We start from the raw sequence: 27509 nt of genomic DNA on the forward strand, positions 1-27509 counted from the left end.
GGTCTTTCTCTATCTGAGCTCAGCTTCAGTTTCTAAGGTGAGAGGGTGACTTTAACCTTAACCTCAACCCTCAATCTCAATCGTACTCACAATGGCATATCGTTTAAAGACATATAGGATGGTGGAGATCTTATTCCATGTATATATGTACAGTGTACATATGTACAGTGTTAGTTTTATTGTCCTGTCCTTAATGGTATAAGTTGATGTCTGGCCTGTATCAATAGGAGTATAGTGTCTAGATCCAGAGAAGTCATGCTACCTCTCTATTCTGCCTTGGTTAGACCACACCTGGACTATTGTGTCCAGTTCTGGGCACCACAATTGAAGAGAGATATTGACAAGTTGGAATGTGTCCAGAGGAGGGCGACTAAAATGATCAAGGGTGTGGAGAACAAGCCCTATGAGAAGCGGCTTAAAGAGCTGGGCATGTTTAGCCTGAAGAAGAGAAGGCTGAGAGGAGACATGATGGCCATGTATAAATATGTGAGAGGTTGTTATAGGGAGGAGGGAGCAAGCTTGTTTTCTGCTGCCCTGGAGGCTAGGACGCAGAACAATGGCTTCAAGCTACAGGAAAGGAGATTCCATCTGAACATTCGGAAGTTTCCTGTCTGTGAGAGCTGTTCAGCAGTGGAACTCTCTGCCCCGGAGTGTGGTGGAGGCGCCTTCTTTGGAGGTTTTTAAACAGAGGCTGGATGGCTATCTGTTGGGGGTGCTTTGAATGCAATTTTCCTGCTTCTTGGCAGGGGGTTGGACTGGATGGCCCATGAGGTCTCCTCCAACTCTATGATTCTATCCAACTCTTTGGTGAAAAGCGTATCATTGATACATAAATGGTGTTATTATTCTTGTTAATTGTTCCCAGGGTGGATTTTTGCTAAAATTTTTGCTAATAAATTGTAATATAAAACATACAAGGTGAAGATATGGCTAAATTTGGGATAGTAATTCTGTATGTCTGGGAAGTCTGACTTGGCCACGGTAGTCCACGCTCTGGTTACATCCCGCATAGATTACTGCAACGCGCTCTACGTGGGGTTGCCCTTGAAGACTGCCCGGAAGCTTCAGATGGTCCAGCGTTCGGCAGCCAGGTTACTAACGGGAGCAGCACTCAGGGAGCACACCACTCCGCTGCTGAGCCAGCTCCACTGGCTGCCAATCTGCTACCGGGCACAATTCAAGGTGCTGGCTTTAGCCTATAAAGCCCTAAACGGTTCCGGCCCCACTTACCTCTCCGAACGCATCTCCACCTATGAACCGACTAGGACATTAAGATCGTCCGGGGAGGCCCTGCTCTCGGTCCCGCCTGCGTCACAAGCGCGTCTGGCGGGAACGAGGGACAGGGCCTTCTTGGTGGTGGCCCCTCGGCTATGGAATGCCCTCCCTGTAGACATCAGACAGGCCCCTTCGTTGCTGGCGTTCCGGAGGAAGGTCAAGACGTGGCTCTATGAACAAGCGTTCGGCTAAACAGTGCAACTGAACACAGGAAGACGGTATAATTGAACATAGGAAATGGTATAAGGATTATGAGAACGGATTCTGATTTTATTGAGGCGTTTATATGATAATTGATTGTTGTTGTCTGTTGTATATGATGTGTTTTAACCACTTGTTATTGTTATGATAATGTGTATTGTGTAAACCGCATTGAGTCGCCGAGTTAGGCTGAAAAATGCGGTATAGAAATAAAGCAAATAAATAAATAAATAAATAAATAAATAAATATGTGCTTTTTCAGAGAAACATTTTTATTGGCAAGTGCAATCCCTGGAGGTCTCTTACTCCAGCTCCCAAGCTGGGATAAGAAACACCCACACACTATTTGCATTATTAAAAGCAAACATCATTGCTCTGTTAGATATTGGTTATTTATTAGCCTGCTTTCCTTTTATAACCCATTTCGCTGCAGGGAAGGCTAAGACTCTCAAGCCTCCATTTAATTTCAAACCAGTGTCTCTCACTCTGAAGTAATCAAACTCTTCTTATTACGAATCTTAAGCATCCGGGATTTTAAAGTCAATCTATGTAGAAATGCAATTACAGCAACGTATAGTCTTTGGTGGCAGGGGCGGAGGAGGATAATAAAGCCAGCAGTAATCTCTTCTTTGTTGTTAAAATAGAAATTGTAGGCATTCCTTGGCCTTTGGACTAACAAACCAGAGAAAGATTTCTGGATATCAGCTTTTCTGCTTATAGCATTTTTCATTGTATCACCAGGAACGTAAGAAGTTCACAGGCAGCTGTGAACCAGGGACAAATCTTATAAATGTGGAACTCCCTGCCTAGGGATATTAGATCGGCCCCCTCCCTCCTGACCTTTCGGAAAAGAGTGAAAACCTGGCTTTTTGAGCAAGCATTTGGAACTTCAGCATGACCAGATACACTCAAATTGGAATATGAACAAGGAACAGCTAAGACTATGTAAACGGATGAGGAATTGAACAGGAAGACATAATTTTTTATAATAGTTTTATCATTTTTATTGTTTTTATTGTATGTATAAAAACTATTAAATGTATGTATAAAAACTATTAAAACGTTCTGGGCTAGAAGAAAAGGTACTCTCAGATAACAGGGAACTGGGGAATGGATGGGGGACAAGGTCAAGTCCTAACTGTTGGACCAAGGACTTGAGAATTGAGACTACTCAGGCCTGATGAAACCACCAAGTCTTTAAGTTCTTACAGACGGAGGTGAGTGATGGTGCCAGCCTTATCTCCTTGAGGAGAGCATGTCACATTGCCAGGGCTCTGCCTTGTACAGGTAGAGATGAATCAAACTCCCAGTTTTATCAAACAGTTTAATTAAAACAGCACTTACTTGCTGGCTGTTTTAATAGACCAAAACATAAGGATAGCACTTAGCTACAGAATAAACAAAAACTGATAGCAAAACCAATTTTGTAGTCAAAAGGGTCCAGTCCAATGTTCAAACACCGAGAGTTCAATAACAAAGTCCAAGGATCAAGAGTCTATACCGTAGTCAAAAGCCAGTCCAAAGGTTCAAGGTTCCAAGATTCCAAGATTACAGGAGACAAGTCAGGATACCGAAAAATCCAACAGACCTGGGGGAAAAACCAGCAGCATCCACCACCACCAAAATGCAACAAATACTTTTCTCCCAAAGATCAGTCTCAAGGTTGGCTCCTTAAATCCAGTAACACCCAGCTGCAACCCATCTCCTGCACACCTTCACCCCTAATTGCTTTCACCCATGAACGCCCACTTACAGATTACCAAACCCTCTAGAACTAATACTCACAATAACCCTTCCATCACCACCACTGCAGAATATATGACAGGGCATTCCAGAGGCAGGAGGCCACCACCGAGAAGGCCCTCTCCCTCGTCCCCACCAACCGGGCTTGGGACGGTGGTGGGAACAAGAGGAGGGCCTCCCTGGTGGATCTTAGTGTCCACACCGATTGAGGGAGATATGATCGCGGAGATAGGCGGAGCCTGAACCATTTAGGGCTTTATAGGTCATAACCTGCACCTTGAATTTGGCTCGGCAACTTATTGGCAGCCAGTGGGGCTGTTTCAATAGGGGCGTTGTACGCTTCCTATAGTTAGCTCCAGTTAGGAGCCTGGCTGCTGCCTGTTGTACTAGTTGGCATATCCAGACCGTCTTCAAGGGCAGGCCCATGTAGAGTGCATTGCAGTAGTCCAACCTGGATGTAACCAAGGCGTGGACCACTCTGGCCAAGTCAGACTTCACAAGGTATAGTTGCAGCTGGTGTACAAGTTTTAATTGTGCAAAGGCCCTCCCAGCCACCTCCGACACCTGAGCATCAAGTGACAGCGTCGAGTCCAGGAGGACCCCCAAGCTACGGACCTGTGTCCTCCGGGGGAGTGCAACCTCATCAAGTACAGGTTGCCACCCAATATCCCGACTGACCAGGAGGACCTCTGTCTTGTCTGGACTGAGTTTCAACTTGTTAGCCCTCATCCAATCCATCACAGCTGCCAGACACTGGTTTAGACACGGGATACTTCCTTAGAATTAGGAGGAAAGGAGTAGTAGAGTTGGGTGTCTCCTTACAGCCCCAAAGCAGCCTTTAACCCTAGAAAATTTATCTATCTATCTTTGTGGGAAAGGAGACCCACCTAGTGCTATTGTTGTTCAGGATGTGAGTTGTCCCTGGATCTTGTAGAATGAAATTGTGCTTGGCCTAACACTGTCTTGAGTTTGCTTGCTACTGAACCAACAAGCAGAGTGGAACTCTTTGTCTGTAGGAAAAAACCGATCAACCTGTCTTATGCCTCCTGCCAAGAAAACTGTTTAAGGCTGTATCTCAGGCTGTTTTGAGCTGGGCAATTAGGTAGAAACCCTCCTGCTGCCACAGGAGAGTCAAGAGTAATTGCCAGCAGCTTTAAAGGGGTTGGGGATACAAAATTGACAGGAGGAAGACTGAACTGATGTTGCTAGGAAATCAAGTCAGGCTTGCATAGGGATTGCAAACCGCCATCTAAGATAGGTGACTTCAGACTGCAGGAATGGGCTCATACCTTTTCCTTATCCCTTTCTTAAACAAACAAACAAACAAAAATCAAAGCATTCTCTAAAAAGAACTAGGTATTAGGTTCTGGTCTAAATTTATTCTTGGCACCCATGGTGTGAAGGTATTATTATTTGGTATGGGGAAAGATCCAGTTGTATGAGCAGCTCCCGATGTGCAGACAGCTAAACATGATTGTAAATTCATCAATACAAAGCTTATTAGTTTTGTTGTTTTGTGCTTCTTTTAGAAAGTTAATAGCAAGTGTGGTGGAGAGGCTGAGTTTTATTTCTCCTGTTATCTAATGCTGCTGTTACTCTCAAGGGGAAAATGCTCTAATGGATGTCTTGCCTGTTTTGTCTCGTCAGACAAATTAGCTTTTGAGCCAATGTGATGCATGTGGTTGTGTGATAGAAACCACCACATTATGTAGATGGTCACAAGCAAAATGCAAACATTATTAGACAGAGAAAACAAGTGTCATGTTGCACATAGCAGGTTGCAGTCAGGTCCAATAGTTTACTATTGTATTAGTGTATTATTAGTGTATTGTATTAGTGTATTATTATTATTACTCTGGCCCTGTTTACCTCTCCGAACGTATTCTCCCCTACAAACCATCAAGATTATTAAGATCATCTGGAGAGGCCCTGCTCTCGGTCCCACCGGCCTCGCAAGCGCGCCTGGTGGGGACGAGGGACAGGGCCTTCTCAGTGGTGGCCCCGCGACTCTGGAACTCTCTCCCTCTGGAGGCCAGAACCGCCCCATCCATCCTAACATTTAGGAAACGGGTGAAGACGTGGCTGTGGAGTCAGGCCTTCGATGAATGAGACAACACCATAGGACCCTGGATGGAAGTTGAGGTAGATCCATCTTAATAGGACGACTGACCACTGTAGTTTTATATATAGTGTTTTTAAAGTTGTTTTTGTAATTGTGATATATGATATTTTAATGAGTGTATATGTTTTTATGGCTGGAAACCGGGCTGAGTCCCTCAATGAGGTTGAGAAGCTCGGTATAGAAAACTGTGAAATAAATAAATAAATAAATAATGATGATTTTAATTTGTTAACTGTTTAAGTGCTGTATGTATGTATATTTGACATAGGCATCGAACTGTGCCTTCCTTTGTAAGCCGCCCCGAGTCCCCCCTCGGGGGTGAGAAGGGCAGGGTAGAAGTAACTGAAATAAATAAATAAACAATGCAGAAGACACAATAACATTACACACAGGAAAGGGGAAAATGAGCAGAATATCTTTATTCTTATCAGCAGAGTTAAAACATAAACTTGCAGTGTTGCAAACAAAAACAAACAGTGCAACAAACTTACATAGTCCTTGTAAGCAATACAGAATAAGGATTCTTCATCCAAATGAGAGAGCAGTAAAAATGGTTGAGCAAAATGCCTGAGCAAAAGCTCCTCAGAGCAAAAGCTGAACTGTATTCTAAAATCCATACAGTTATACCCCGCCGGGTGTGGTCCAAACTTACTAGTTGACCTACATTAGCAGCTGCACATAATAATCAACAGTATAAGGTTTCTGTTTAACACACACAAATACTTGATCCTCTTACGACTTACTGTAACATGTCAGGGCATCCCCCCTCCCCTCATCTTGTTTCAGTGTGCAAATAATCCTTTTGTATGTTTGAGTGTTCAGTTGTGTATCCTTTTCTTGCAGCCTGCTGCAGTATTGTTCTTTGGGGCCCTTCAAGACAGACTCTATATTCCAGGATCTGTTCCCAGGTTTTCTGTTTTAATATTTTCTCCTGGCAATATTAGATCAGCCTCCTCCCTGTCCTTCAGAAGGATGGTGAAGACCTGGCTGTGGGACCAAGCCTTTGGGACAGTGCAATGAGGCAATAATAGAATGGTGTTCTGAGATGGTTTTTAAGCAACTGATTTTAAAGTGGATATAAGTGATTTTTTTTCAGAGCCCTCAGTGGCACAGTGGGTTAAAGCACTGAGCTGCTGAACTTGTTGACCGAAAGGTCGGCGGTTTGAATCTGGGAAGCGGGGTGAGTTCCCGCTGTGAGCTCCGATTTCTGCCAACCTAGTAGTTTGAAAACATGCAAATGTGAGTAGATCAATAGGTACCACTCCAGCAGGAAGGTAACGGTGCTCCATGCATTTATGCTGGCCACATAACCTTGGAGATGTCTTTGCACAACACAGGCTCTTCGGCTTAGAAATGGAGATGAGCACGAACCCCCAGTGTCAGACATGACTGGACTTAATGTCAAGGGAAAACCTTGACCTTTACCTATATGTGATATTAATGTTTGTATATATTTATGGTTTTATGTTCCGGCATTGAATGCTTGCCATATGTTGTTTTCGCCCTAAGTCCCCTGCAGGGTTTATTTATTTGTCGTGTCAGGGCAACCAGTCAATTGTATTACATTTCTAACAGAACAAAACAAACAAACAGACAAAATACAAAATTTGCAAGTTTGGTAGTTGATTAAATGTCCTTTGACCAGTATCTGGCCACTTGGAGTGCTTCTGGTGTTGCCGCAACAAGGTCCTCCATTGTGCATGTGGCAGGGCTCAGGTTGCATTGCAGCAGGTGGTCAGTGGTTTGCTCTTCTCCACACTCGCATGTTGTGGATTCCACTTTGTGGCCCCATTTCTTATGGTTGGCTCTGCATCTCGTGGTGCCAGAGCGCAGTCTGTTCAGTGCCTTCCAAGTCGCCCAGTCTTCTGTGTGTCAGGGAGGGAGTCTCTCATTTGGTATCAGCCATTGATTGAGGTTCTGGGTTTGAGCCTGCCACTTTTGGACTCTCCCTGCAGGGTGAGAAGGGCAGAATATAAATGTTTGAAATAAATATTTTTTTAATAAATTGGATTATATGAGTCCACACTGGCAGATAATCTGGGATAAACAGAAAATTTGGGATCAGATCCTGGGATATAGGGCCTGTCTGGAAGGGCCCTCTTACGCAAGTTTCTTACGCAAGTTTCCAGCCTCAGAGAAAACTGCATTTTAAACTTATACTAGTGGAAGTTTTGTGTTGCCAACTGTGGACCATAATGCAAACTGCTCCCCCTTTTAGGTGGGCAGTCTTGTAGTTACCAAAGTTTCCTTTTGGTAAAGAAAATATAGATTTGTAATGTGTAGCTTCTTTCACTTCCTCTGATGCCCTGTTGCTTTGTCCCATGTAATTTCGAAGATTTAATTGCCTCTGTTTGGAAGGTTAAATGGTGCATTTTGGCATTAGTTAGAAAACGCAGATTCAAATTAACTTTAATTAGGATTGCTTAATTTAACTGTGCAAGCATCTTGTCTGAGCTTTCCGATTCCCACACAGAATTTATAACTGATGTTAGTTCACCAGTGTTGCTGTGTGGCTGGGAATGGAAAAAAGAACAGGAAAACAGGAAAAGTCTCTTATTGAAATGGTAGAGATAAAAGGAGCTAGGATAACAAGCTGAAAATGGGGAAAAAACTGATCACAGGAAAATTGTGTGTTTGAGGAAACATTTAGAAGCCCTTTACTGGGCAACAGAGAATTGAACCTAGGACAACAAAAACTGGAGATGCTTCTAAGTGTCTGCATTTTAACTTTTATGAAATGTATTTATAAACCTAACAGATGGAGATAGAACTTCTCGGAGGCTCAATTCAGCCACCAGCATGAAGTTCAACCTACACTATAAATATTATATACTAGATTCTTCCTAGTCCAAGGAATCAAGTGTCACTAGCTAGGCAATCTCCACTTGTTATGTAAGGGCTCTTCCACATTGCCATCTAACCCAGAATATCGAGGCAGAAAATCCCACAATATCTTCTTTGAACTGGGTTATCTGAGTCCACACTGCCATATATTTCCAGTTCAAAGAAGTAAAAAAAGATTTCAAGAACCTATCGTGGCTCAATTATAGAATTACGGAAAAAATTGAAAAACACCTTGAAAAATTTGGTGTTACTATTAAGCTTTCCCACGACTGTTCTACACAGCTGAATGAAATCTCACATTATCTGCTTTGAACTGGAATACAAGGCAATGTGGACTCAGATAACCCAGTTCAAAGCAGATACTGTGGGATTTTCTGCCTTGATATCCTGGGTTATATGGCTGTGTGGAAGGGACCTAAGTTATCTGAGGTCTCCTTTCACCCAGCTCAATAAACAAACTCCTAATTCCAAATCATTTATGCAGTTGTATTGTCGAAGGCTTTCATGACTGGAATCACTAGGTTTTTGTAGGTTTTTTCGGGCTATAGGGCCATGTTCCAGAGGCATTTCTCCTGACGTTTTGCCTGCATCTATGGCAAGCATCCTCAGAGGTAGTGAGGTCTGTTGGAAATAGGAAAATGGGTTTATATATCTGTGGAATGATTGGAGTGGGGCAAAGAGCTCTCTGCTGAAGCTAGGTGTGAATGTTTCAGCTGATCACCCTCATTAGCATTTGAAGGCTTGGCTGAGCCTGGGAAAATGTTCTGTTGAAAGGTGTTAAGATGTGTCTGGTTGTTTCCCCTCTGCTGTTTTGCTGTAGTAATTTTAGAGTTTTTTAATACTGGTAGCCAGATTTTGTTCATTTTCATGGTCTCCTCCTTTCTGTTGAAATTGTCCACATGCTTGTGGATTTCAATGGCTTCTCTGTGTAGTCTGACATGGTGGTTGTGAGAGTGATCCAGCATTTCTGTGTTCTCAAATAATATGCACAGAAATGCTGGACCACTCCAACAACCACCATGTCAGACTACACAGAGAAGCCATTGAAATCCACAAGCATGTGGACAATTTCAACAGAAAGGAGGAGACCATGAAAATGAACAAAATCTGGCTACCAGTATTAAAAAACTCTAAAATTACTACAGCAAAACAGCAGAGAGGAAACAACCAGACACATCTTAACACCTTTCAACAGAACATTTTCCCAGGCTCAGCCAAGCCTTCAAATGCTAATGAGGGTGATCAGCTGAAACATTCACACCTAGCTTCAGCAGAGAGCTCTTTGCCCCACCCCAGTCATTCCACAGATATATAAACCCATTTTCCTATTTCCAACAGACCTCACTACCTCTGAGGATGCTTGCCATAGATGCAGGCGAAACGTCAGGAGAAATGCCTCTGGAACATGGCCCTATAGCCCGAAAAAACCTACAAGAACCTATTTATGCAGTTGTCCCAACCTAGATCCTTGGAGGACTCAACTTCTTGCTTTCACATACTATGAGAATTGTCCATTTATTTCTACTTTGCTTCTTGTTGTTACCAACTTACCAGGCCGTAAGAGTTTTACTTCTCTTGCTTCATGACTGTTAATTTTACCCAGGAGTTTTTAATGAGGGACCAATTTATCCCCAAGTATATTAAAAAACATTGCCGTTTCATTTCCTGAATCTCTACTCCTATCGCCTGATCCAGTTTTTGGAAAAATATAGATTTATATTACAATTTTTCCTCTTTTTGTTCACATTTGGGGGCAGAAAGAACCTTGTTGGATCAGATAAGATCCCCATGTAGTCCAGTCTAGTTTTCCTCAGTGGTTACCCAGAGCCCTTCTACACAGCCCTATATCTCAGAATATCAAAGCGGAAAATACTACATTATCTGAGCGTGGACTCATATAACTCAATTCAAAGCAGATATTGTGGGATTTTCTCTCTTGATATTCTGGGATATAGAACTGTGTGGAAGGGCCCCCAGCTATCTGTGAAAAATCTCAATTTTCTGAAGAAACATTTGACCAATTTGACTTCCCTTTCAACTTAGTTTTTCTCCGTTCCTCAATTTTTGAGATAGTCTTGTTTTAGAGGTCAAATGTGAATACTAGCCATGGTTAGGTTCAGTCGGAATCTTCGTAATTCGGAATAAACTCGGAAAGTTTTGCTTTTTGAAGTGATTTCAAAGTTTTTAAGGAAACCAGAAGTTCCTTTGCCCTTTCAAAGCTTTTACCGCCATTTCTGCTACGAACCAGTAAGTGAGTCGGAAATGATTCAGCTTTTCCCCACTTCTGGTCCCTGGCCTCGGCTCAAGCCTGGGAAGCGTTTTAAACCAGAGTGGATGAATTTCCTCCTTTTCTTCTCCCCTCACTTCTATCTCAAGCCTGGGAAGCATTTTAAACCAGAGTGGATGAATTTCCTCCCTTTCCTCTCCCCTCACTTCTATCTCAAGTCTGGGAAGCATTTTAAACCAGAGTGGATGAATTTTCTCCTTTTCTTCACCCCTCACTTCTATCTCAAGCCTGGGAGGCATTTTAAACCAGAGTGGATGAATTTTCTCCTTTTCTTCACCCCTCACTTCTATCTCAAGCCTGGGAGGCATTTTAAACCAGAGTGGATGAATTTCCTCCCTTTGCTTCCTCCCTCCCCCACTTCTGGAGTAAAACAAATACTTTCAAAGTAAAGATCACCCAATGAAACAGGAAATAACACTTTCAAACCATTATGGAAGGATTTGGAAGTCTCGGAAGTTTCGAAAAGTTTTGAACATTTTTTTTTCCTGTGAAAATCGAAATTGACTTTAGAATCGAACCACCAGCATCTGAAATGAGTTTTAAACTATTTTTTTTTAAATCAAACAAGCCTAGTGAATACCACACTTCACTCTTTTTTGGCATCTACCCACTGACATCTATTGGATGTGGTAGGACTCCTTCACATAGCCATATAACCCAGAATATCAAGGCAGATAATCCACAGTGCCTGCTTTGAACTGGGTTATCTGAGTCTACACTGCCATATAATACAGTTCAATGTGGATTTTATACAGCTGTGTGGAAGGGGCTGTAGCTTTGATGTTCGCTGCTTCCAGTTTGTTAAAAAGGTTTATATCCCAATCATGTGTTGAACATGTTTTAGAATTAAGAATATCACTTCCTCTCTGATCAGAGCTCCAAAATTCTATCACTTTGATTCTGACCAGAAGAGGCATTTACCCAATTTGTGTGAAGGCAATTGAAATTGCCCATTACGATCTCTCCTTTCCAGAGGAATAGAACATTTAGTCTTTTGCAACAAAACTAATGAAGAGTCTTGTGGTGCTTTAAACGATAACACATTTGTTATGGCATTAGCTTTCACGGAGCAGACTGCTGACCTAATTTGCTAGTTGACAGAAGAATGTAAGCCTGTTGCAAACAGGAAAATCATCTACAGATAGTTTCTTTGTATTTTACTCACAGTTTTCAAGGTGAAATTGAAGAAAAGTTTTGCCCACTTTCATTAACTCCCCAAAGAAGTGGACGTCCGAGTTAATACATAGCAGGATTTTCCATTGCGCATCTACCCTGGAGGTTTGCTCTGTATTCTGCAATCAATAGATCTGATTCAAGGTCCTGAGTCTCTTCCCTCGTGCTTTGTGTATTTCCGATGTTTTCAATTCATTATTTGAGGGAAAGTCAGAATAGGGAATGAGGCAAATCTTTGCAGCTTCAACAACACTGAATGCCTTAACAGTTATACGGACAGGCCATCATGAAACGGTTGAGGTTAAGTCTGATTTTCCAGAAATGTTTCAACCTTGCAGTTATGAAAGGAAAAACAACATCCAAAGTTGAGTGTTGGGAAGCTTTGTTCTCAAATTGCACAACCATTATGTTGCTTGATGTGTGCAACTTTCCTTTGCGTTGTAGAACCATTTGTTCAGACGCTGTATTTCTCAATGCTGTAATGGATTGACTGTGATGCCCCTCTATTATTCTTTTGCAAGAAGCTGTTTTCTTTTAAACTCATCAAATGCCGGTAGACTACATCAAAGAGATGCTGTTTACAAACGAGGGAAAATGGCCTGGAACGAGAGAGAAAGGACCCACAGAGAACTTGAGTAAAAATAAAGACGTTTACTGTAGGATTAGAGTGAGTTTTTTTGTCTTTCGTGGGCAAGTGTAGAAGTTAGATAGTAGTCCGCTTTTTATTCTAGTTGTATTTGTTTCCTTAGTCCATCATGAATTGAGAAATCCAGCATCACCGGTGAGCTGTGTTGATTCTGTACAGGTGCCCTGTCTGCTGCGTTGTATGTTTAAACATTACACTCTGACATATGGACAAACAAACCCACTCCCTTGTGTAGTAGTGTTATACATACTAAGGTGGAAACATGAATACCTATATGCAATGTCCTTTAGTATTTTCCTGATGTTGTCTTGCATCTAGCATAATATTTTTCAACCTTTCAGTTCCTCCTGTGATATTATGATGGCAGTAGATAATCCAAGAGACTCCATCTTTCCCTTATCATAGAGTTTCTTGTATGTATTCTGGTTTAAAGCTCAGCAAAGGTACTTTTCTGGATTACAGTTCACAGAATCTCCTAGTCAGCATGTCATGATGCCTGAGCATCTAGAGCAGTAGTTCTCAACATGTGGGTCCCCAGATGTTTTGGCCTTCAACTCCCAGAAATCCTAACAGCTGGTAAACTCTCTGGGATTTCTGGGAGTTGTAAGTCAAAACACCTGGGGACCCACAGGTTGAGAACCACTGATCTAAAGAGTTGTATTCCTAAAAGAAATGTTTTTGCATGTCCTATTCAAAACCAGGCAAATGGGTGTGAGAAAGTGAGGAAGTAGAAGGAAAGTCTCTGGCCAAGATGCCCAGTGTTGATTTTTTTTTTTTGCAATGGATTGATGATCTTTTTTATACTTGTGGTACTTACTTAGGTGATCCCTCGTTGTCCGAGTAGGATAGTCTTCCAATATCAGTGTACTGGTGGTCTGTAGGTGACTGTGGAGCCCTATTCTTGATCTGCGTCTTCTCCCGCAGTGAGGGCGTTGGTTTCTAATGTAATTAAAGAAACTGGATTCGAAAATTTTAAGACTATCACCACAGTGGATCTTGAATTCATCGGATGGACCCCTGGTGGCGCAGAGGGTTAAACCCCTGTGCTGGCAGGACTGAAGACCGACAGGTCACAGGTTCAAATCCGGGGATGAGCTCCCTCTATCAACTCCAGCTCCTCATGTGGGGACATGAGAGAAGCCTCCCACAAGGGTGATAAAAACATCAAATCATCCTCTGGACAACGTCCTTGCAGACGGCCAATTATCTCACACCAGAAGCGACTTGCAGTTTCTCAAGTCACTTCTGACATGACAAAAAAAATTGGATGGACCTATAGTAGTTAAAGTCATATCAAAATACAAATATTGTGTATTGTTAATGTGAGCAAAGCCAGTGTAAAGCCTTTGGGCCATTCAAACTGTGCTTGGCAAAGGCTCAGGACCCCTGTATATGTTAGGAACATATTTGAAATGCAGTCTGAATTAGTAAGCAAAATATCGTAAAGCTAACCAGGCCAGAGACATGAACTGCAGCTAGTAATGCACGCTCATGAAAGAAAACAATACCACCCATCTGGCTTTGTTGGCTTCTGTGAATCACATTTTTACAGTGCTTTTTCTGTTGACCAACTATATCAATATATAAGCATGTAAGGAGTGATGAAGTTAAGCTAGGAATCATGTGGACCTTCAGGTGTTGAATTACCTTTTCCGACATGCTTCAGCATTGGCTGTGCTGAGGTGCTCAAGGCCTGCATGATTCCCATCCCAGTCTAAAGACTGTGTAGTGGAGCAGGAGAAAGGGAAAAAAGTACTGTTCAGTTGAAGGCTTTCATGGCTGGAATCACTGGGTTGTTGTAGGTTTTTCAGGCTATACGGCCATGTTCTAGAAGCATTCTCTCCTGACATTTCGCTTGCATTTATGGCAAGCATCCTCAGAGGTTGTGCTTCTAGAACATGGCCATATAACCCGAAAAACCTACAACCACCCAAAGTACTGTTCCTTCTTCTCCCTTGTGTGAATGTAGATTTTAGCTTGAAACAGTCTCTTACGATCACAATGGCTCCTCTATATGTTCATTTCCCTGGCCAAAGATGGAGTTTGAATGATCTTCATCTGACAGGTTATCCCCTCAACCTTTGTTGTGTTCTGCAGCCAGAGTCTCAACTGTTTTTGTGGTTTTATTTTGTTTTTTAACAAGAAGAGAAAGAGAAATCGACATATCATACATTGTTTACAAAAAGATGTAAAGAAATTCTCAAGCTAGGATTAAACAAGTCTCTTGCGAGTCAGTAAAGGTGTAAGAGTTTTAGTCTGGAGTATAATTCACATGTTGAAGGATATGGATTTCACGATTTAAAAAATAGAGCCATGAATAATTGTTTTTCTCTCCTTTTCTTTCAGATAATGGCTCTGGATCAGGAGAAGGGGGTGAGTGCTCCTCTTTTTAGCTTGAAATGTCTGCATGTATTTTGGAAAAAAATAGACAACTATTTATGCGGCTTTCCTAATTATTGCACAACTCATTAATTGTCTTGAAAAATATAAAAATAGTCTGGTGAAAATCAAACTTAATAAGCATTAGGCTTGGGCCCGAATCAGTTTGAACAAAAATTATTTGTAATATTCTGTGGTCTGTTTTATATAATCTCCAAAAACAGAATGGGGAGGAGGGAACTGCAAAGCTTGGCAAAACAGATTACAGGAGCCGGTTTTTATCAGCTCCTGGAGAGGATTGTTCCGTCTCCCAGGAGACTGGTTTGCATTGCTTTTTTGGTTGCTTGGAGTGGCTGCCCCTTGCCTTTCTCTCAGGAGCTGCTGCAGCCTTGCAAAGCCAGGAGTTTAACAGCCAAAGGTGGGAAAAGCCAGTCTGCAAACTCTTTACAATGATTGGCCTTGGGAGCAGCTCTTTGAGCCCGCCCCTGCTCCTGGGGAAAGACTTCCATTTTGGAGTCCTCCCTGCCAGTTCAGTTCTGAAGAAGGAATCTGATGTGCTGGTGGCCAGACAGGTAGTTCCGACAAACCACTGTAAAAACCTGCCCTGTCCTCCTCCCGCTGTCCTTCGAGGCCTCCACTTCTGGTGGAAGCCTGGAAGAGCAGCGAGAGGAGCGCGGGGAGGCAGCTGCAGAAAAGCCTGTCTTCCTCCCTCCCCCCTGGCCTCTTCTTCCTCGTCCTCTCCATTTGGGAATTCTAAACAGAGAAGAGGAAGACGACGCTGGAGGGGAACTCCCAAATGTCAGGGTCTATTTTTCCCAGACTCCACTAGTGTTCAAATTTGGGCGTATATGAGTATTCCTGCCAAGTTTGGTCCAGGTCCATAGTTATTTGTGTTTGCTCTCCGGATGTAGGTAAACTACATCTCCCCTAAATCACTGTCAATTCCTCCCAACCCCCTCTTGTATATTCCATTGGTCATGGGGGTTCTCTGTCCCAAGTTTGGTCCAGGTCTATAATTCGTGGGGGTCTCAGTGGTATGTGGAAGTCAGATCTGAATCAGTTGAAGGTATTGCAAATCCCATCATCTTTTGTTCATACTGCCCCAAGCATATTGTTTTTGTGATGAATCACTATGCTTTAAGTATGTTCAGTTTTTAACAATAAAAATACATCCTGCATATAAGATATTTACATTACAATTCATAATAGTAAAAGTAGTAACAAAAATAATTTTATGTTTGGGGGTCACCACAACATGACGAACTGTATTTAGGGGTCACAGCATTAGAAAGGTTGAGAACCACTGTCCTAGAGCCTCCATCCCTTTTGCATATCCCAGTAACCAATCTAAAGAGAAGTTATTGTAGGTTTTTTCGGGCTATATGGCCATGGTCTAGAGGCATTCTCTCCTGACGTTCCGCCTGCATCTATGGCAAGCATCCTCAGAGGTAATGAGGTTTCACTACCTCTGAGGATGCTTGCTATCGATGCAGGCGAAGCGTCAGGAGAGAATGCCTCTAGACTATGGCCATATAGCCCAAAAAAACCCTAGAACAACCCAGTGATTCCTGCCATGAAAGCCTTCGACAATACATTAAAGGGAAGTTGTTTCAGAATTTCCATCTTAAATAATAATAATAGCAACAACAACAAAAACAACACTTTATTTATATTCCGCCCTTCTCGATTAGGGGACTGAGAGCAGATTACAGTATATAAGCAGACACAGGCAAACATTCAGTGCTTTGTTACAAATGACATACAATGACAGACAACACAGAGACAAAGGCAAAGGCTTCTCCTTTCATTTCCAGCTCTGGAGATGGATCAGGACTGTAGTATCAATTAGTTAGCAGCCCAGTGCAGAAGGGAAAGCTGTACAGTGGATTCTCAGTTAACCAGAACTCAAACAACTAGAACTTTCAAGCAACCAGCAAATAATACTTTAAATAAAAATAAAATAATCTATAATACAATAAAACTGTGTTACATTAGGTTAAGATTGTCTTTATTTGTCTTTGTTTGTTTTTAATTATTGTGTTTCAATATTAATATCAAGTCAATTCAGAGTTTATGCTATGGTGTAGAATGGGGTTTACTATTAGTTAGGACTGTTTTTAATAGTAACTTTCAAGCAACCATAACTACATTGATCCGGCATTTACCAATTGCCACGGGTGCCTTTTAACTGAGAGCCTGCTGTACTTTGTTTCCTCTCACAACCGTTTCCCGAATCTCAGGATTTTTCTGTTATCATCAATGCTTCTTGTATTGCTTTAGTTACGGAATAAAAATGCATGTAATTGATTAGTCTCAATCAAGTCACAGGATAGAAAATGAGTACACATCTGAATCTTGTTTGTGTTGCTGTCTTTTGTACTCGGTGTTAAGTTGATTAATTTGTTTAATTGCTTAATATCTGTGCCGCCCTTTCCAAAATAGGCCACACATATGCAGAAAGGAAGGAAGACCTATTTTTGTAACAGCTTGATGATCCATTCCAAGGACCCTGTCATGAAACTGCCATATAGTCTGGATTTTTCAAAGCAAATAATCCACATTATCTGCTTTGAACTGGATTATATGAGTCTATATTGCCATATAATCCAGTTCAAAGCAAATAATCTGGATTTTATTGACTTTCCTGACATAGGGAAACAGCAAAGGACGCTAGAGTTTTACCTCCAGAACCACTTTGTTGGAATGGAGAGTAAAAGGCATGATTGCCTGTTGACCCTTCACGGAGTGGTAAATATGTATTTCTCATCTCTCTTTGAGATACTACATCTGACCAGTGGTTCTCATCCTGGGGTCCCCAGATGTTTTTGGCCTTCAACTCCCAGAAATCCTAACAGCTGGTAAACTGGCTGGGATTTCTGGGAGATGTAGGCCAAAAACATCTGGGAACCCAAGGTTGAGAACCACTGTGAAAAAACCAATGCTGATTGGCTTTTTCCCAGCTGTGCAACTACATGGATGTCTCTCTTGGAGAAACTGTCTATGTGCCATTTCCCTCTTACCTTGGTTGTTTTTCTGTGAGTTACAGACCGGATTTCCAACCTCCACATTTAATATGTCACATAGTTACCTAGTGAAGTGTCTTTTAAACTCTTGATTTCTGGAACACAGGGCACAAAATGGCAAATTATTGGGCGATCATAATGGATTTTCATAACAGAGGGTTGACCTTATGTGTCCCGGGAGATAGTTTCTTGATCCTCAGGATGCTAAGTCCATGTAGTGCCACACATACATACATGCTGTGAAGAGAACATTTCCAGTATGGGAAGAATCCATTTTCAGTTTGGAACAAAGTGTGCAGGTTTTAAGTATTAAGATGATGCAGGGTGAACAGCCTGTAACATGATCTAGAAATGTCAATTCAATTGTGTGTGTGTCTTCAAGTTACCTGTCATCTTATGGCAATCCCATGAATTTCTTAGACAAAGAATACGCAGAGGTTGTTTTTTCCAATTCTCTCCTTCTGTTGGCAAAACAACATTCAAATTCAGCAGGGAGGAATGGGAAGGAACAGGGTTTTGGAGTTTGTGAGACACTTTGATATGCAACCTTACATGTCTTATGAACCCTGTGATAATTCATAGTGTTACATCAACATTAGCCTCATTATCTCTTAGCTGTGCCATCCTGCAACATCATTCCCACTTTTCCTTTTCCTTTTCCTTTGGCCGCTGTCTCGGACTGGATGAGGGACAACAGATTGAAACTAAATCCAGACAAGACAGAGGTACTCCTGGTCAGTCGTAAGACCGAACAGGGTACGGGGTTACAGCCTGTGCTGGACGGGGTCACACTCCCCCTAAAAGCTCAGGTACGCAGTCTGGGAGTTCTCCTGGATTCATCGCTGAGCCTGGAACCCCTGGTCTCAGCGGTGGTCAGGGGAGCTTTCGCACAATTAAAACTTGTGCGCCAGCTGCGTCCGTACCTTGGGAGGGCTGACTTGGCCACGGTAGTACACGCTTTGGTTACATCCCACTTAGATTACTGCAACGCTCTCTACGTGGGGTTGCCTTTGAAGACTGCCCGGAAGCTGCAGCAAGTCCAACGTGCGGCAGCCAGATTACTAACGGGTGCTGGGTACAGGGAGCACACCACTCCGCTGTTACGCCAGCTCCACTGGCTGCCAATTAGCTTCCGAGCACAATTCAAAGTGCTGGTGTTGACCTATAAAGCCCTAAACGACTCTGGCCCTGTTTACCTCTCCGAACGTATTCTCCCCTACGAACCATCAAGATTACTAAGATCATCTGGAGAGGCCCTGCTCTCGGTCCCACCAGCCTCGCAAGCGCGGCTGGTGGGGACGAGGGACAGGGCCTTCTCGGTGGTGGCCCCACGATTCTGGAACTCTCTCCCTCTTGAGGCCAGAACCGCCCCATCCATCCTAACATTTAGGAAACGGGTGAAGACGTGGCTGTGGAGTCAGGCCTTCGAGGAATGAGACAACACCATAGGACTCTGGATGGAAGTGGATATAGATCCATCTTATTAGGACGACTGACCACTGTAGTTTTATATTTAGTGTTTTTAAAGTTGTTTTGTAATTTGTGATATATGATATTTTAATGAATGTATATGTTTTTATGGCTGTAAACCGGGCTGAGTCCCTCGACGAGGTTGAGAAGCTCGGTATACAAAACTGTGAAATAAATAAATAAATAAGCCGCTAAGGAATTTTGGGAAAAGGATGACATTTGAGATCATAACCTTTTGGAAAGCCAGAATCTCCAAAGCCTTTTGGAAGCATGACCTTTTGGAGATTAATTGGCATTCATACCATTTGGAATAATCATGACCTTTTGTAAAGTATAATTTTCCCAGGAAGAGCTAAAAATTTGTTTGAGTGAGTATTTTCTTTGGTGGTAGATGTCCACTAGTATTCATACAAGGCAGATTAGGTTTCTCACTTGTTAGACTGATATCTCTTTGAACTGTGAGGAACAAAGAGTATGTCAATGCACAAAATATATAGCAGATCTTCAGAAGTCTTGTTTCAGTTGCTTAAAAAATATCTACTCTCCCATAAAATATTTGTGGTTTTAAATCATGCTCTCAAGAGACAAAAATAAGGTAGTCTTTATTAAAAGTAACATAGTTGATTTACTTACAAACTTCAAGTATTCAGCATACAGGTACATTACTTATCAGTTGAAAGTTTAAACAGTCAATTCTCTAAAGCATTCTGTTAAAGTCTCTTCTGTGTCTTATCTAATCCATAATGAACACTGACTATACAATACACACACACTGACTACAATACTGACTGAACATTGACTTCTAAAATCTAAAATTGAGTCTTAGGGTGTTTTCACGCTGCACTTTATCCCAGGAACATTTGCACCAGGATTGTGGCGCAGCTGGCTGAGTGTCAGCTGCATTAAGATTACTCTGACCAAAAGGTCATGAGTTCGAAGCCAGCCCGGATTGGAGTGGGTTTCCAACCAATTGTGTAGCCTGTTGTCGACCTTTGCAACCTGAAAGACAGTTGCATCTGTCAAGTAGGAAAATTCCTTAAAGTGTGGGGAGGCTAAATTAACTAATTTATGAGGCCATAAAAAAGACTCCAACAAAGCACTCCAAAAAGCATGCGGGGAATGCGGAAGTACTTCATCAGTGTCGCAGATGGACGATGAAAGCGACAGCTCCCCTGGTGGCCAGAAAAAGTTAAATAGTCTCTGTGTATGTCTGTATATGTTGTATGTCAAAATTGGCATTGAATGTTTGCCATATAAGTGTACACTGTAATCCGCCCTGAGTCCCCTGTGGGATGAAAAGGGCGGAATGTAAATGCTGCAAATAAATAAATAAATAAATAAATGCTTTAAAAATGCAAATGTTCCTGGGCCCCTATCCACACACACATCAGAAAGCACATACTATCTGGGGTAGAGGTAGAGGTAGAGGTAGTCCCCTGACATTAAGTCCAGTCATGTCTGACTCTGGGGTGTGGTGCTCATCTCCATTTCTAAGCCGAAGAGCCAGCATTGTCCGTAGACACCTCCAAGGTCATGTGGCCGGCATGACTGCATGGAGCGCCATTACCTTCCTGCCGGAGCGGTACCTATTGATCTACTCACATTTGCATGTTTTCGAACTGCTAGGTTGGCAGAAGCTAGGGCTGACAGCGGAAGCTCACGCCGCTCCCCGGAATCGAACCTGCGACCTTTCGATCAACAAGCTCAGCAGCTCAGTGCTTTAACCCACTGCGCCACCGGGGGCTCCACTATCTGGGGTGGGTGTCCAGATTTTCACCCGGAACTTTGAGGGAGAACACCCGGACATTCTAACTCTCTCCCCAAAAGCCCTTTAAAAAACAAAAGAACTTACCTGGCCTCCATTAGAGGGCTGCTGAAACTTTCTTGGCATGTAGAAATGACACGGCAGGACAAAGGGGGGAGCAGGAATATTTTCCTCCTCTCCCCTTTCTCCTGGTGCAACATTTCTATGTGCCAGGAGAATTCTGGCAACTCTATAATGGAGGCCGGGTAAGTTCTTCTGTTCTTTAAAGAGCTTTGGGGGCTTTTGGGGAGGGGATTGGTGGCCTCACAGTGTTCCGGGCTACTTTAGCTGGGAAAACCACAGGGCTACTGTCTGGATTGTCCCCCTTAAACTTTTGAGGAAGTAGTCCAGATACCGGAAGTAGTGGTTTTATCCCACAAGGTGTAGAATAAACTCACTAACAAATTAATTCCCCACAAAGCAGGGTTTTCCTGGTTTGTGGTGAAGTCATTCGGGTTTGCCCAGGACGTCATCTGGAGAGCCCACTTTTAATTGTGGGAACTCCCACATTAAAGGGGTTGTCTGGATGGGCCCTTCGTCTGAATAGTCCCAGATCTGATCATGTGGCCTGCAGTTCCTCTCACAACTTCAAACAACATAGATTTAAGGAAAACATATCAATACACACATATACAATACTAGCTGTGCCCTGCCACACGTTGCTGTGGCCTATAGTAAGAATTTTCGAAGTAGAGGTAGATATCTGGACTATTATGAAAGAGCGGTACCTACCTATTTCTTCCCCCCTTTTTCTTCCCCTTCCCCTTTCTCTCCTTTCTTCCTTCTCTACCTCTTTTTTTATTCCTTCTTTTGCTCTTTGGTTTCATCCTTCCTTCTCTCTTTCCTTCCTTCCCTTTCCCTTTCTCTACTTCTTCCTTTGTCTCCTTTCTTCCCTCCCTGTTCCTTCCTTCTTTCACTTTTTATTTCCTTTTCTCCTTCCTTCCTTCTTTACCTCTTTCCTGCCTTTCCTCCCCTTTTTCTTTCCTTTCTACTTTGTATTCTTCCTTCTGTACCTCTTTCTTTCCTTCCTTTTCTCCCTTCCTACCCTCTTCCCTTCCCTCCTTCCTTCTTTCCCTCCCTCCTTCTCTCTTTCCTTCCTCCCCCCTTTCCCTCCTACATTCCTTCCCTTTTTCCCTCCCTCCTTTCTTCTCTCCTTCCTTCCTGTCCTCCTGCAATACTATGGTAGAGTCCCTTCTAATTCTATTCTATGAGTCTATTTAATATAGTAATATTTTGAATTTAAAGGTATTTTTGTGGGGTTTTTTTCAGTGATGGTCACTCCTTGGATTGTGAGGAGTTTTGTTGCCAAATTTGGGGTCATATGGCCCCGTAGTTTTTTTGTTTTTAAGGTACTCATTACGCACAGAGCATTTATATATAGATATAGATATAGATAGTAAGCCATCTGAATGATATACATAACAAATAACTAGTATAGGAGGCTTGTAGAAGGTTGCTGTTTCCAACAGGGAATATTCATAATGGTACTAAGGACAACTAGGGAAGCCTCAGCTGCATCCTGCTTTACCACAGCTGGATGGTTGACCTGTCAACCCTGTTCTTTTTTGGTTTAGTGACATATCTCTTATTGCTGTGCCACTTAATTTCTTACTCATTTTGTGTAACACTAACCACAGCATGTGCTTGTTTACCTAAACAAAGTTTAATTTAGGTACTTATAAAATATCCCAGATTTAATTGCAGACAGATGGTAATTGATCAGTCGAGGCTTTCAAGCTGGCAGAATGGCATGCTTGCAATACAGATAGTCGTGTTAATTATTATTGAAATAATTTGTTTCAAATTCCCTCCTTTTACAATTCGGTTCCGAAAGTGTGGTGGCGAGGAGACTCCTTGGCAGATTGCTTTTAGTAATTAATAAATTGATAATCACTCTGTGCTATTCAGCTGTCTACCATCTGTCTCTTGCACTCGCTGGGCACAACAGTTCCGTCTTGCTGTTCGAAGTTTAGATTGGCGTTTGCACGCCTGTTTATATTTGTGTTTGTATAATGTGTGCATAGAGAATGTGCGTGGGTATATTGACATGTAGATACATATACATCTTAACACACACATACAAACACCGGTATTTTCAGGAAATGCAGCATTTTATTAAGAGAGTCCTCAAAACGACACAGAGAACAACTTACTTGGGAGCTGGTGTAGCACAGTCACTAAAGGAGTAAATTTAAAAGTTGCCTATCAAAAATTGCCATTGCTACACTCACTGGAGAGAAACAGCCAAACAGCACTCTCTTATTTATTTATTTACAACATTTATATGCTGCCCTTCTCACCCTGAAGGGGACTCAGAGCAGCTTAGAAGGTATATACATACAATTATCTATCTATCTATCTATCTATCTATCTATCTATCTATCTATCTATCTATCATCTATCTATCTATCAATCTATCTGTCTAAATGCTCTGTGCATAATGAATCATAGAATCATAGAATCAAAGAGTTGGAAGAGACCTCATGGGCCATCCAGTCCAACCCCCTGCCAAGAAGCAGGAATATTGCATTCAAATCACCCCTGACAGATGGCCATCCAGCCCCTGTTTAAAAGTTTCCAAAGAAGGAGCCTCCACCACACTCTGGGGCAGAGAGTTCCACTGCTGAACGGCTCTCACAGTCAGGAAGTTCTTCCTCATGTTCAGATGGAATCTCCTTTCTTGTAGTTTGAAGCCATTGTTCCGCGTCCTAGTCTCCAAGCAAGCAGAAAACAAGCTTGCTCCCACCTCCCTGTGGCTTCCTCTCACATATTTATGCATGGCTATCATATCTCCTCTCAGCCTTCTCTTCTTCAGGCTAAACATGCCCAGCTCCTTAAGCCGCTCCTCATAGGGCTTGTTCTCCAGACCCTTGATCATTTTAGTCGCCCTCCTCTGGACACATTCCATGAGTACCTTAAAAACAAAAGAACCAATGAACAAAATCACACCAAATTTGGCAACAAAATGTTTCACAACACTAGGAGTGACCATCACTCAAAAAATATGGTTTTGTCATTTGGGAGTTGTAGTTACTGGTATTTATAGTTCACCTATAATCAAAGAACATTCTGAACTCCACCAACGATGGAACTGAACAAAACTTGGCACACAGGACTCCCCTGACCAACAGAAAACACTAGAAGGGTTTGTTGGGCATTGACCTTGAGTTTTGGAGTTGTAGTTCACCTACATCTAGAGAGCACTGTGGACTCAAACAATGATGGATCTGGACCAACCTTGGCACGAATACTCAATATGCCCAAATATGAACACAGATGGAGTTTGGGGGAAATAGACCTTGACATTTGGGAGTTGTAGTTACTGGGATTTATAGTTCACCTACAATCAAAGAGTATTCTGAACCTCACGAACAACAAAATTGGGGCAAACTTCCCACACAGAACCCCCATGAGCAACAGAAAATACTTAAGGCCATCCAGTCCAACTCCCTTTACTAGGGCAAGAAAACGTAATCAAAGCCCTCCTGACAAAGAGCCATCCAGTCATAGATATAGATAGATAGATAGATAGATAGATAGATAGATAGATAGATAGATAGATAGATATGATTCACATACAGAGAGATATAGTATCATAGATTTGAAAGGGGCCCCTAAAGAAGGACAATTATGTGTTGCGTGTTCCAGAGTAGGCAAACCAGACAATCTCCACATCAACACTGACAAAGAAACAGCAAGAAATACTGTTTACCCACAAGCATAAAGATATTACATATATTAGAAACCATCACTTTCTCATTACTTTATATTCCAGATCACCAGATTGAGCCATAACAACGCGTGGCAGGGGGGCAGCTAGTATATTATATTATTAGCATAGTACAATATCAGTATTAAATATTACTATATTGTACTATACCATTATATTGTAATATTATTAGTAATATTACATGTAATATAAATATCTTAAATATCAGTCCTCAGACTCAGCTATAAAATGTGGGTAAAACTACTTACCGTATATACTCGAGTATAAGCCGACCCGAATATAAACCGAGGCACCTAATTTTACCACAAAAAACTGAGAAAACGGATTGACTCGAGTATAAGCCGAGGGTGGGAAATGCAGCTGTTACGGGTAAATTGCAAAATAAAAATAGATACCAATTAAATTACATTAATTGAGGAATCAGTGGGTTATATATTTTGAATATTTACAAAATGGTAATTTAAGATAAGACTCCAACTCTGATTAAATGATTATTTACCTTCTTCAATGTAAATGTGCTTATTTCTTTTTCCAATAATAATAGAGAAAGCAACATAGCAAATGTAATAATAATAATAATAATAATAAGAGTAAAATAATGAATGTAGCAATAACAATTATATAGTAAAATAATAAAGGTATAATAATAGAGCAAATGTGAGTAGATCAATAGGTACTGCTCCGGCGGGAAGGTAACGGCGCTCCATGCCGTCATGCTGGCCACATGACCTTGGAGGTGTCTATGGACAACGCTGGCTCTTCGGCTTAAAAATGGAGATGAGCACCACACCCCAAAGTCAGACATGACTGGACTTAATGTCAGGGGACAACCTTTACCTTTTTAATAGAGCAAAATGGTAAATGTAATAATAATAAAAGGAATAAAATAATAAATGAAATAATAATAATAATAACAACAACAACAAGAACAACAACAGAGTAAAATAAATAAATAACCTTGACTCGAGTATAAGCCGAGGGGGACTTTTTCAGCCTTAAAAAAAGGGTTGAAAAGGCTTATACGCGAGTATATACAGTATCTAACTTACTGATTTGTTGTAATGAGCAAGAAATAAGATAAACATCATCAGTGTAAAATAGTACTTTATCTTGCTGTTTAGTACTCACGCCACCAAGCTTTGAAATACCAGATTTTGATCAGCTGTGGTTGTCCTGGTTTTGATCCAGAGTGCTTTCAGCACCTTTTCCAAGTTTTTGGCATTCTCGTTTGTTGGAGCCAAGTTCTGTCACTATAATGAGTAGGATTTATGTTCAATTTTGGTTTGGCCACATCCTCTGCCTCCAGTTTTTTGCTTAGGGAAATATAAGGCAAGCAATGCAGATGGTGCTCTGTCCAATTGCTTGGTAAGGAATAAACTTGCACCTGTCTTCTGGAGTGTTGGTCACTTGGTGCAAAGGCATAGGAATGACTGACAAGAACTTGGCACTTCTGTTTTATAAACATTTGTGTACAACAGTTGCTGCAGCACCAGTGCAAAGGAAGTTTTTTCATCCTTCCTTCCTGCACCCCAAGCACCAAGCAAAAGAATATCTCCAAGGGAGCCGTACTACGTGCTCGTGCGTGAAAGGCTCACACCTCCTTATTCTACAGAATGAAAGAGTTATGTTAGCAAATGTACTCCCTCACATCCTAAGCACTATTTCAGAAATTAATTGCTATTCACAGATTGTAGTCAAGTTTAACTATACTTTAGGATTTAGACAACAGTCGAAACTATAACACTATGTAACAAGATTGTTGTTGCTGGGCTATAAATGTCATTCCCTAATTGGAAATAGTTGATTAAACTGCAAAACCTTTGGGTTGTTGTAGATTTTTTCGGGTAATATGGCCATGTTCTAGATCAGGGGTCCTCAAACTTTTTAAACAGAGGGCCAGGTCACAGTCCCTCAAACTCTTGGAGGACCGGATTATAATTTGAAAAAAGCATGAATGAATTCCTATACACAATACGCACATCTTATTTGTAGTGCAAAAAAAAAAACCCACTTAAAAACAATACAATAATTAAAATGAAGAACAATTTTAACAAATATAAACTTATTAGTATTTCAGTGGGAAGTGTGGGCCTGTTTTTGTCTGATGAGATAGGGTTGTTGTTGTGTGCTTTCAAGTCGTTTTAGACTTAGGTTGACCCTGAGTGAGGGCTGCGTAAATGACCTTGGAGGGCCGTATCTGGCCCTCGGCCTTAGTTTGAGGACCCCTGTTCTAGAGGCATTCTCTCCTGACGTTTCGTCTGCATCTATGGCAAACATCCTCAGAGGTAGTGAGCACCTCACAACCTCTGAGGATGCTTGCCATAGATGCAGGTGAAACATCAGGAGAGAATGCCTCTAGAACATGGCCATATAGCCCCAAAAAACCTACAACAATCCTGCAGGACATCCTGCAGCACATTTTGCTATAGTTTTCAATGAATATCTCTCATAGAGTCTCAACCAATTCAACATAGTTTGTGGCATCCACAAAAACAAAGTTTCTGGAATAGAACAACTACTTTCAAACTAAGAGCCCATCTAGACCAGCCCAAAAAATGTTTTTTTTCCAGAGGCATCTGAATGATGCCTCCAGTCAGGCATGTAGCCGGGGGGGGGGGGGGGGCTCGAGGGGCTTCAGCCCCCCCCCCCAAATTCTCACGGTGGTTAGTGAAAAGGACTTACTGGTGCATTATTTAAACTGTTATGTTTATTCATATGATGATCTGATCACCATACTCAATATATCCCATATGCATGGGGGTATTGGGGCAACGATACAAAAGGTTTGCTAGGGTAGACTCTCTTTCACTCA

General features: G+C 41.9%; 1 protein-coding gene across 1 annotated transcript in view; it reads left to right on the forward strand.

Moving 5' to 3' along the window:
* TMEFF1 (transmembrane protein with EGF like and two follistatin like domains 1) overlaps positions 1–27509 on the forward strand; it is a 190461-nt gene that overhangs the window by 109159 nt on the left and 53793 nt on the right. Inside the window, exon 4 of the mRNA XM_060774632.2 lies at positions 14638–14664. Coding sequence (XP_060630615.1) covers positions 14638–14664 — 27 coding nt within the window. The remainder of the gene's footprint in view (positions 1–14637; positions 14665–27509) is intronic.

This window comes from Anolis sagrei, chromosome 4, assembly GCF_037176765.1.
Source record: "Anolis sagrei isolate rAnoSag1 chromosome 4, rAnoSag1.mat, whole genome shotgun sequence".
Taxonomy (NCBI): Eukaryota; Metazoa; Chordata; class Lepidosauria; order Squamata; family Dactyloidae; genus Anolis; species Anolis sagrei.